At 38.5% G+C, this 11,855-nt stretch overlaps 1 protein-coding gene across 1 annotated transcript in view; it reads left to right on the forward strand.

Moving 5' to 3' along the window:
• The first annotated feature begins 405 nt into the window (after positions 1-405).
• Positions 406-11,855, forward strand: part of LOC121513471 (oxysterol-binding protein-related protein 10-like) — a 61,450-nt gene continuing 50,000 nt past the window's right edge. Inside the window, exons 1-2 of the mRNA XM_041793242.1 lie at positions 406-620; positions 10,460-10,638. Coding sequence (XP_041649176.1) covers positions 406-620; positions 10,460-10,638 — 394 coding nt within the window. The remainder of the gene's footprint in view (positions 621-10,459; positions 10,639-11,855) is intronic.

The raw sequence follows: 11,855 nt of genomic DNA on the forward strand, positions 1-11,855 counted from the left end.
CTAACGTCTCTATTATGTCACTGTGGTTGCATAAAGCCTCTCTCTGACTCTCTGCTCCTGCTGCATTGTGCATTGTTGAGTGTGTGAGAGGGGGGAGTATCCCAGGCTGAGGGGGAGTGACCAACCCGGGATTTCCAAAATAAAAAACGCAGTAACGTCAGAGGGAGAGAGAGCGAGAGAGAGAGGGAGAGAGAGAGCTGCAGTGAAACAGTAGGAATATCCCTCCTGTAGTCACAGAGAGGAGCAGACAGACTGGAGGAGATCTCTGCTCTATCCTTACATCCCTGGACAAAAACACCTGAATCCTGGACTCAGACCTTCTCCTGTTTTTGTTTACAGCTCAGTGAGGAGCATCCTCTCCTCCTCCTCCTCTTGGAGCATCCCCTCCTCCTCCTCTCCTCCAGGATGAAGCGCTCCTCTCGGCAGCAGCAGCCCGGTGTTTGGAGCTCCTGCAGGCGGCAGCAGCAGCAGCAGCAGCAGCTCAGTCTGGGAGGGGGCTCCAGCACCACGGACAGCGACACTCAGCCAGCCCCCCCTCAACAACACACAACCCGTAAACAGCGCCACCTGGAGGGAGTCCTGAAGAAGTATACCAACCTGCTCCATGGCTGGCAGAGCAGGTAGGTACCTGAGGAAGTGATGCTTTTGTCCTGTTTGTGGATGAATAAATCACATATGTGGATGTAATTATGATTACTGTGTTATATAATATCCCAGCTGCTCCATACTGGTATACACCTCTCCATCACAACCATTCAATCATCCTTTAGTAGGTAGAAACACACATACTGTCTGAGCAGACTCATTTCTCTCTATCTCTTGACATCTTTACCATGCTAATCTGAGCTATAATCTGTTCTTATGAGTTTCTGCCTGGACTGATATGTTCTGCAACATGAGCACCCTTTGATGGAGCCCCTGCCGGCTTGAACCCTGAGTCTGGCAGCCAGTCTGCAGTGTGCTGCCCTTGTGTTCAGTCGATTTGTAACTGGCTCAGCTAAAATACTTTTTTAAACGCACAGTATTCAAACTCTGCCGCAAGTGTTTTATTTTCATCCATGATGTTCTCAAAATGTTGGAGAAAAGCTGTTAAAAGAGCACTTCCATGTTCGCCCTGGAAGCGACCCAGAATGCATCTGCTAGCACCTGCAGCTGTCTCTGCAGCGGGGAGCTTTAGCCATCAGGATTCACACAGACTAAGTCTGTGTTGATAAACTGGGCTGTCACTGGCTAGTGAAAGTTGAAGCTGGAGGTGGGAGCTGGATGTCTGCTGCAAGAATGGATAAATTGACCAATCTCTCAGCTTTCACTGTGCTTGCAAGATACATGCTGACATTACCGAGCAGATGGATAAAAACTGATCACTCTTTGTATTTTCTAATGCATATTTTGCTGCAACTCTTTCCCCAGCTAAGGGTGCTCGTATGACACTAAGAAACATTCTTGTGCAAACTCAGAAGAACAAAATAAAGAGGCCGTTGGCATGCGGCATCATTAGCACAGATGTAAACGGCCAAATTTTAGCTGCAAAATAGTGTTAAAATATACACTGAGTTCATCAAAAGTTCCTCTAAATTGTCTTTCAGGGGACAAAAAGAAACAGGGCTGCTTACAGGCTCCACACCAGCCCCACGATTTCTGGTGGTATCACAATATTTGGTCCATAAAGAGAACATGCAGAAATATGAAGGAATTGAACACAGAGATCCCAGTTCATATCTGTGTGTTTGGAGGGTGGAGCATACATGAGCCCTCAGTCAGCTGACTGGACTTCACCCCACTAGTTTTAACACAGAACAACAGATTAATATTTCAAACTAAGGATGGAATAACACTAGACACTTTCTGCTGCTTTATCAAGAAATGTGCAAAACAATAGTGGAGTCTAGCCCTAGTCTAGTACCACAGATTTACAGTTTAAGGATTTTTTAAAGCATTATTTCAATTCAACATAAATCTCACCAAACAACTGTGTTTTTATTTTAAATTGAACCATTTTCTCAAAAATTAGTAAAATGTACTATTCAAAACCATTTAGAAATACTCTGTTTTTTTAAAGGTATCATACTACCCCCAGGGGGTCCCACCTCGACTTTGAGATCCCCTGCTCTGAGCCAGGATTTAACCCTTCTTCTTTTAGTCTGCATCACCAAATACACAACATCAGCAGGTCTTGCTTAATCCTCTGAGGATGGATGTGTGAAACACCATCTGGTAAACCTTCCAGTGACAGTGTTTGTGAAACGGCGGAGGCTTTGAAAAAAACACGGAGGATGATTGGATGAACGTTCTGTCTGTCACACCTTTAAGGGCCAATCAGAGCAACAAAACTCGTGACATCGTAGCTGCTACTGAGAAGTAAACTCCATAGAGAGCTGCATAACATGAACCATGGCGGTTGTAGACATGTCAGTACATGACTTTTGTCGTTTTTGAAAAGAAAACAACTCACTGCTGTTCTCTGTTCTTTTAATGAAGAAATGTTCTGATAAAACTGGTGCTTTAGCAGCATCCACGCTAATGTCTTCTGCCATAATTGCACCGGCCTCTTCTTGCTGCTTGCTTACATCACGACTCTGCCACGCCCAAAAGTACTGCCCCTAAATGCTGATTGGTCCTGTCCCTTTCTAACCAGGCCCAACCGGTTCAGACAGGAGCTTTGCAAGATGGATTCGCCAGTGAGAAACACAGAAGCGGGTAAATCAATCTGCTTTGCAAGGTTAACGCCTATGGAGTCTTGACTCCAGATAGCAGCTGTGGTCTCATGGTCTGAACCGTCTAGTGTTTTTCTTCAGAGGACTAAAATGTTAAAAATTTGTCCAACTGTCTTCATATCGGTGGGTTTAACATCCATTTAGTCAGTCATTTCTAAATGACCTGAAGTAATAGTGGGGGTCGGGGCTAAAAAAAGGCAAAATACATAATTCAATTTCTTTGCTGTATGCAAAGCACAGCGAATATTGTGAAATGCCGCCAGGTAAATGTCGCTCTAATGATGCCTTTACAGCAGTTTTCATGGTTAAATAAAGAGGAGACACCCTAAGCTTTGATGATGGCTATTAAAAAGTGAGAGAGCAACACTATTCCTCTTTACACCACACTACATCATTCCTATGATGTTTTTCCTGCACACATGTGCACAGTGAGAGGTGTAAGCATTGGTGTAAAGCAGAATACTGGGTATATCCATGTCTAATTCTCCTTAAATACTCATATTACAGTGGTCTGCTGCCCTTATTCTACAACCTCACTTCCAAAAGGTTGGGTCATTGTGTAAAATGTAAATAAAAACAGAAGTCAATGATTGTCAAATCTCATAAACCCATATTTTATTCACAAGAGAACATAAACGTATCATTTTAAATTTGATGGCTGCAACACATCTCAAAAAAGTAGGGACAGGGAAACCCGATGCTTGTAAAGTAAGTGGTACTAATGTTAAACTTTAGGAAACACATTTTACAGGTAATTAGGTGAATTGTCAACAGGTCAGTAACATGACTGGGTATAAAAGGAGCATTTTAGAGAAGCATGGTCTCTCTGAGGTAAGGATAGGCAGAAGTTTACCAATCTATGAAAAACTGTACAAATTGTTGAACAATTTTTAGAAAAATGTTCCTCAACATAACATAATGAAGACTTTGAATCTCCCACCATCTACAGTCTATAATACCATCAAAAGATTCAGAGAATTTGGAGAAATCATTGTGAGCAAGGGACAAGGCTGGAGGGGCCCTCAGGGGCCACTGCATTATAAAACAGGCATGATTCTGGACTGAAATCACTGCATTGGCTCAGGGCTAATTTAAAATGTTAAATTATTTTTGGCAACCACAGATGCCATGCCCTGTGGAGAAAGACCATCCAGCTTGTTCCCCTTTGCTCAGTTCTAGAGCCTGCATCTCTGATGGTATGGGGTTGCATTAGTGCCTATGGTGTTGGCAGCTCTAACATCTGGAAAGGAACTATCAATGCTGAGAAGTAGACGATGCTAAACCACATACCACATCCATCACAACAGCATGGCTTCACAGTCGAAGAGTCTGGATCCTGGACTGGCCTGTCTGCAGTCCAGACCTTTCACCAATAGAAAACATTTGGAGCATCAGAGAAGGAACAATCCAGCGAAGACCCAGGACTGTTGGGCATCTAGACTTCTAAATCAGACAAGAATGGGACAACATTCCTCTCCCAAAACTCCATCAACTGTTCTCCTCATTAACCAGATGTTTACTGACTGCCATCAAATTCACACTGAGCCAGTGTTTTCCATGTTTGCCAGCCTTAAAGAAACAACAGAAATCCATACAGTGTTCATGTTAGATCTGTGTGGATGTGGAGAGCTCTGAGTGAATGAACTGAAGCTCAGACGTGTTCAGAGGAGGTTTGTGTAGGTGGGAGTCCCACAAACACTGAATGAGTCATCCAGGATCAGGAAAGCCCTGCACTCCTCTCCTGCATCTTAATACTCACTCCCCCTCTGCTCCGTCCCCCCTCCCCTTCCTGTTCCTCATCCTCTCACTCTTTTACAGCCCCCCCCCCCCCCCACCATCCTCCCCCCTTCGTCTCTTTTACTGTCCGAGCGGATCGATAGGAAAAGCATCCAAACGTGTAATGGGATCCGTGATCACACTTTGACAGAGAGTGGTGTTCTTGGCTCCAGCGCTCAGGAACAAGAGAAATTAGACTTTGAGCCTCAGTGAGCGTGTGCAGACTGGCGTGCGTCAGCAGGTTGTGTGGATAGGTTTCTGAGGATGATCTGAATATCTGTGTGGTGTCAGCCTGAGGACAGATGACGCAGGTTTGTGTTGTCTCCTCTCTGGTTGTCGTTGTGACAGCAGGATTAAATCTGTATATGTCGGAGTATGGAGAAATCAGGAGAACATGAGGATGTCTCTGAGCTTTTCATGAATGTTGGACAAACTCAGACACCACAGTTTTCATGAACTAACTTGTTTAATCCCAGATTCAGATACAGGGCCCCATGAAAGGATCTGACAGAGGCCCCCTCCACTGCAGACTCAGCAGACCCTGAGATAGAATCATAACCAACCCTCCAACACACAAAAGACCCCATCATTAAAACAAGAAAAGCACTCAGAGAGGGCAGACCTCCACCATTAGCCCTATCTCCCAATTGTAAAGAATTGTTTAAAAAATTTCTGGATCCAGACAGTGATCCTGATCACTCCCAAAATCTAATCAGTTCTTCCTTTTGGCATTTCTGACGTTTCCTGAAAGTTTCATGAAAATCTGTCCATACCTTTTGGAGTGATGTTGCTGACAAACTAACTAACTAACTAACAAACCCTGCCGTAACCTCCTTGGCGGAGGTAATAACACACATTCAAACTCTGCATAAACAGTGGGACATCAAAAAAGACCTGGTATAGCACCCACTGTCAATCTTATTCTAGTAACAACCCAAAAATCAAAGCAAGAATGGAATGTTTTTAAAAAATTTGAAGGATGACATCATCTTCAAAGACAGTGGAAAGAATATTTCATAAACTCTATAGGATGACATCATCTTCAAAGACAGTGGACAGAATATTTTATTAACTATATAGAATGACATCATCTTCAAAGACAGTGGACAATATGCATTTTAAACTATATAGGATTACATCATCTTCAAAGACATAGGACAGAAAATTTCATAAACAATAGGATGACATCATCTTCAAAGACAATGGATAGAATATTTCATAAACTCTATAGGATGACATCATCTTCAAAGACAGAGGACAGAATATTTTATAAACTATATAGGATGACATCATCTTCAAAGACAGAGGACAGAATATTTTATAAACTATATAGGATGACATCATCTTCAAAGACAGAGGACAGAATATTTAATAAACTCTATAGGATGACATCATCTTCAAAGACAGTGGACAGAATATTTAATAAACTCTATAGGATGACATCATCTTCAAAGACAGTGGACAGAATATTTTATTAACTATATAGAATGACATCATCTTCAAAGACAGTGGACAGAATATTTTTTAAACTTTATAGAATGACATCATTTTCAAAGACAGTGGACAGAATATTTTATTAACTACATAGAATGACATCGTCTTCAAAGACGGTTGACAGAATATTTTATAAACTATATAGGATGACATCATCTTCTCAAAGAGAGTGGACAGAATATTTTATAAACTATATAGGATGACAACATCTTCAAAGACAGTGGACATAATTTTTTTCAAACTTTAGAGAATGACATCATCTTCAAAGACAGTGGACGGAATATTTTATAAACTATATAGGATGACATCATCTTAAAAGACAGAGGACAGAATATTTCATAAACTCTATAGGATGACATCATCTTCAAAGACAGAGGACAGAATATTTTATAAACTATATAGGATGACATCATCATTAAAGACAGTGGACAATATGCATTTTAAACTATATAGGATGACATCATCTTAAAAGACAGAGGACAGAATATTTCATAAACTCTATAGGATGACATCATCTTAAAAGACAGAGGACAGAATATTTCATAAACTCTATAGGATGACATCATCTTCAAGGACAGAGGACAGAATATTTTTCAAACTCTATAGGATGACATCATCTTCAAAGACAGTGGACAGAATATTTAATAAACTATATAGGATGACATCATCATTAAAGACAGTGGACAGAATATTTCATAAACTCTATAGGATGACATCATCTTCAAGGACAGAGGACAGAATATTTTTCAAACTCTATAGGATGACATCATCTTCAAAGACAGAGGAAAGAATATTTTATGAACTATATAGGATGACATCATCATTAAACACAGTGGACAGAATGTTTTATAAACTCTATAGGATGACATCATCTTCAAAAGGCAGTGGACAGAATATTTTATTAACTACATAGAATGACATCATCTTCAAAGACGGTGGACAGAATGTTTTATATTTTATATTTTATATAGTTTGAAGGATGACATCATCTTCAAAAGGTTGAAATGCATTATACAGTTTGAAGGATGACATCATCTTCAAAAGGTTGAAATGCATTATATAGTTTAAAGGATGACATCATCTTGAAAAGGTTGAAATGTATTATACAGTTTGAAGGATGACATCATCTTCAAAAGGCTGAAATGTATTATACAGTTAAAAGGATGACATCATCTTCAAAAGGCTGAAATGTATTATACAGTTAAAAGGATGACATCATCTTCAAAAGGCTGAAATGTATTATACAGTTAAAAGGATATCATCATCTTCAAAAGGCTGAAATGTATTATACAGTTAAAAGGATGACATCATCTTCAAAAGGCTGAAATGTATTACACAGTTAAAAGGATGACATCATCTTCAAAAGGCTGAAATGTATTATACAGTTAAAAGGATGACATCATCTTCAAAAGGCTGAAATGTATTATACAGTTAAAAGGATGACATCATCTTCAAAAGGTTGAAATGTATTATACAGTTAAAAGGATATCATCATCTTCAAAAGGCTGTAATGTATTATACAGTTAAAAGGATATCATCATCTTCAAAAGGCTGAAATGTATTATACAGTTAAAAGGATGACATCGTCTTCAAAAAGCTGAAATGTATTATACAGTTAAAAGGATGACATCATCTTCAAAAGGCTGAAATGTATTATACAGTTAAAAGGATGACATCATCTTCAAAAGGCTGAAATGTATTATACAGTTAAAAGGATGACATCATCTTCAAAAGGCTGAAATGTATTATACAGTTAAAAGGATATCATCATCTTCAAAAGGCTGAAATGTATTATACAGTTAAAAGGATGACATCATCTTCAAAAGGCTGAAATGTATTATACAGTTAAAAGGATGACATCATCTTCAAAAGGCTGAAATGTATTATACAGTTAAAAGGATGACATCATCTTCAAAAGGCTGAAATGTATTATACAGTTTAAAGGATATCATCATCTTCAAAAGGTTGAAATGTATTATACAGTTTGAAGGATGACATCATCTTCAAAAGGCTGAAATGTATTATACAGTTAAAAGGATGACATCATCTTCAAAAGGCTGAAATGTATTATACAGTTAAAAGGATATCATCATCTTCAAAAGGCTGAAATGTATTATACAGTTTGAAGGATGACATCATCTTCAAAAGACTGAAATGTATTATACAGTTTGAAGGATGACATCATCTTCAAAAGGCTGAAATGTATTATACAGTTTGAAGGATGACATCATCTTCAAAAGGCTGAAATGTATTATACAGTTTAAAGGATGACATCATCTTCAAAAGGCTGAAATGTATTATACAGTTAAAAGGACGACACCATCTTCAAAAGGCTGAAATGTATTATATAGTTAAAAGGATATCATTATCTTCAAAAGGCTGAAATGTATTATACAGTTAAAAGGATGACACCATCTTCAAAAGGCTGACATATATTATACAGTTAAAAGGATGACATCATCTTCAAAAGGCTGAAATGTATTATACAGTTAAAAGGATGACATCATCTTCAAAAGGCTGAAATGTAGTATACAGTTAAAAGGATGACATCATCTTCAAAAGGCTGAAATGTATTATACAGTTAAAAGGATGACATCATCTTCAAAAGGCTGAAATGTATTATACAGTTAAAAGGATGACATCATCTTCAAAAGGCTGAAATGTAGTATACAGTTAAAAGGATGACATCATCTTCAAAAGGCTGAAATGTATTATACAGTTAAAAGGATGACATCATCTTCAAAAGGTTGAAATGTATTATACAGTTAAAAGGATATTATCATCTTCAAAAGGTTGAAATGTATTATACAGTTAAAAGGATATCATCATCTTCAAAAGGCTGAAATGTATTATACAGTTAAAAGGATGACATCGTCTTCAAAAAGCTGAAATGTATTATACAGTTAAAAGGATGACATCATCTTCAAAAAGCTAAAATGTATTATACAGTTAAAAGGATATCATCATCTTCAAAAGGCTGAAATGTATTATACAGTTAAAAGGATATCATCATCTTCAAAAGGCTGAAATGTATTATACAGTTAAAAGGATGACATCATCTTCAAAAGGCTGAAATGTATTATACAGTTAAAAGGATGACACCATCTTCAAAAAGCTAAAATGTATTATACAGTTAAAAGGATATCATCATCTTCAAAAGGCTGAAATGTATTATACAGTTAAAAGGATGACACCATCTTCAAAAGGCTGAAATGTATTATACAGTTAAAAGGATGACACCATTTTTAAAAGGCTGAAATGTATTATACAGTTTAAAGGATGACATCGTCTTCAAAAGGCTGAAATGTATTATACAGTTAAAAGGATGACATCATCTTCAAAAGGCTGAAATGTATTATACAGTTAAAAGGATGACATCATCTTCAAAAGGCTGAAATGTATTATACAGTTAAAAGGATATCATCATCTTCAAAAGGCTGAAATGTATTATACAGTTAAAAGGATGACATCATCTTCAAAAGGCTGAAATGTATTATACAGTTAAAAGGATGACATCATCTTTGAAGGCAAAGGATGGAATGTTTTATAAAGTCTAGTTGGTGTATCGGGTTTTAATGATGATAGAGAGATGAACTCTTGATTTGTTTGCTAACCTATTAGCCACCAGCTAGGAGGCTAGCTGTGCCTCTTTAACATCTTTTCTTCCTCATGTTGCCATAAAGATGTTGTTTTAGGACTCACCAGTTTGATTTAAGTGGAAACAAAAATGAGTTCCTTTGTTGAGTTGTTTTGGTTCAGTAGTTCAGGTTTAAACTTCACTGGACTCTGGGGTGGGCTAAAAAACAGACCTGGTCTGCTTGAAAAGGGGAATCTCCATCTGCTATAATTCTGGTTCAGTTCATTTGTGGTGACAACATGAACTGACCTTATTGAGTTTTTTTGGATCAAACCAGTTACCGTAGCCAGAGAAATATGTGTTAAACACCTATCTTTTGGTACTGTTGTTAGATCATGTGTCTAATACTGACGTGCTTAGAGGAGTGGGGATGGGATGGGTCAGCTGTATACCTATTTATGGGCACCTGCAGCTCTTCCCCAGGCCTGATCTAGCTCACCGTATACTGGGTGCCCAGGATGGGCAGATGGGATAGTCCAGACACCAGGGGCGGCCGCACGTGTCATGGATGGAAGCTGGGAGGATACCTAGAGAGGTTGGGTATGGGCCACGAGCGGGCTGGAGGATGGCCATCAGGAGGCCAGAGAATTACAGGACCAAGAACACACGGTGCAGAGACGGACCGGCATATGCTCCCTGCTCAACCTGACCATATATGATCATTTTTCACATTAATGAATAAAAATGTCTCCTTCTGGTTTTGAAATAAAGATTTGAAGGCATTTGTATCAGCAGATTCTGAAGGTGGTATAAATGTAACATCTAGGCTGGTCTTAATTCAAACCTGGAGATGGAAAATGGCAAATTCTTATTATTTCTCTCTTTATTCCCACTGCAGGTATTTCGTTCTGGACCCAGAGGCTGGTCAGCTTCAGTATTACCTGAATGAAGTCATTAAAAACCAGCGACCCCCACGAGGGTTCCTGCCCCTCCTAGGAGCCATGGTGGTCTCCAGTGATGAGTATCAGTACATGTTCACCATTAAATCTACGGCAGGGGTGTCATACAAACTCAGAGGTGAGAGAGAACGCCATGAACAAAGGCTCAGACCATTCCTGATTTTGACCCCTACCCTTAGACTTCCATAGTCCCCTTACATCAGAGACAGAGGTGTAGGGGTGAAACCCTCACCTCTGAGACTAAAGGATCTTTCTACTTCCTGATACGTCATCATGGAAAAGTTGAAAGACATTTCTACGACGAGTGATTCTTTAAGAAGTTTAAAATCAAAGGGACCATCATGTAATGAGACATTTAATCATCATATTAGATTATATTATATTTGATTATTCACAAGGGATTCTGGGAGATTTCCCTATGACACCAAGATTGGAGTGTTCCTTTGTAAAATCTCTGTTTGAACGTTTTTCTAGTCCAAGACCTTCTCCCCACCCCTCAATTCAACCAGAGCCAGAGCACCCCTACCACTAGACAGGAACATGTTGGGTTAACCTGGGATATCCATATTTTAACCTGAATAATAACCACTCTGCTCAAAGCAGCAAAAACTGAATGTCATTTATTGATGCTGTGGTACAGTAAAGTCTTTTTCAAGTGTACATCTCTTTTCCTGAAACAGAATTATCTTTTTTATTGGAAACATTAAAAAGTGGAAGGGAACACTGAGCTGAAACATTTCGAAAGTAAAGGCAGACTTCAGAGCAAAGCCCTGGTGAGCTCAAAGGTCAGGATGCCAGAAAATACAGTAATAAACACTGAGAAAACTTTCAATGAAACAAATTTAGTAGCTGTGAAAAGAAACAAAAGGAGGTTATAAGTGGAAAAAAACAAATGGTAAAGAGATGATAGAAATAGGCACAAATTGGCAAAGACAAGAGGTAAAAATGAAAGGCAGAAATGGGCAAATGAGACAAAAATAAGCAGAAAGAAGTGGTAAAAAGACAAAGCAAAAATAGAGCAGAATTAGGCAAAAAATGGCAAAGAGAAATGGTTAAAAGACAAAGTAAAATAGGTCAAAATAAGACAAAAAATGGCCAAAAGAAGTGGTGAAAAGCCAAAGTAAAAATAGGGCAAATAAGATGAAAATTGGCCAAAAGAAGTGGTGAAAAGACAAAGTAAAAATATTGCAAAATGGGACAAAAATGGGCAAAAAGAAATGGTAAAAAGACAAAGTCTAAATATGGAAAAATGGGACAAAAATGGGCAAAAAGAAATGGTAAAATGTAGCAAAGAGGCAAAACAGTAGTTTCTAGTAGTTGCATAAATTGGGTCTA

Source organism: Cheilinus undulatus, linkage group 8 (assembly GCF_018320785.1).
Source record: "Cheilinus undulatus linkage group 8, ASM1832078v1, whole genome shotgun sequence".
Lineage (NCBI taxonomy): Eukaryota > Metazoa > Chordata > Actinopteri > Labriformes > Labridae > Cheilinus > Cheilinus undulatus.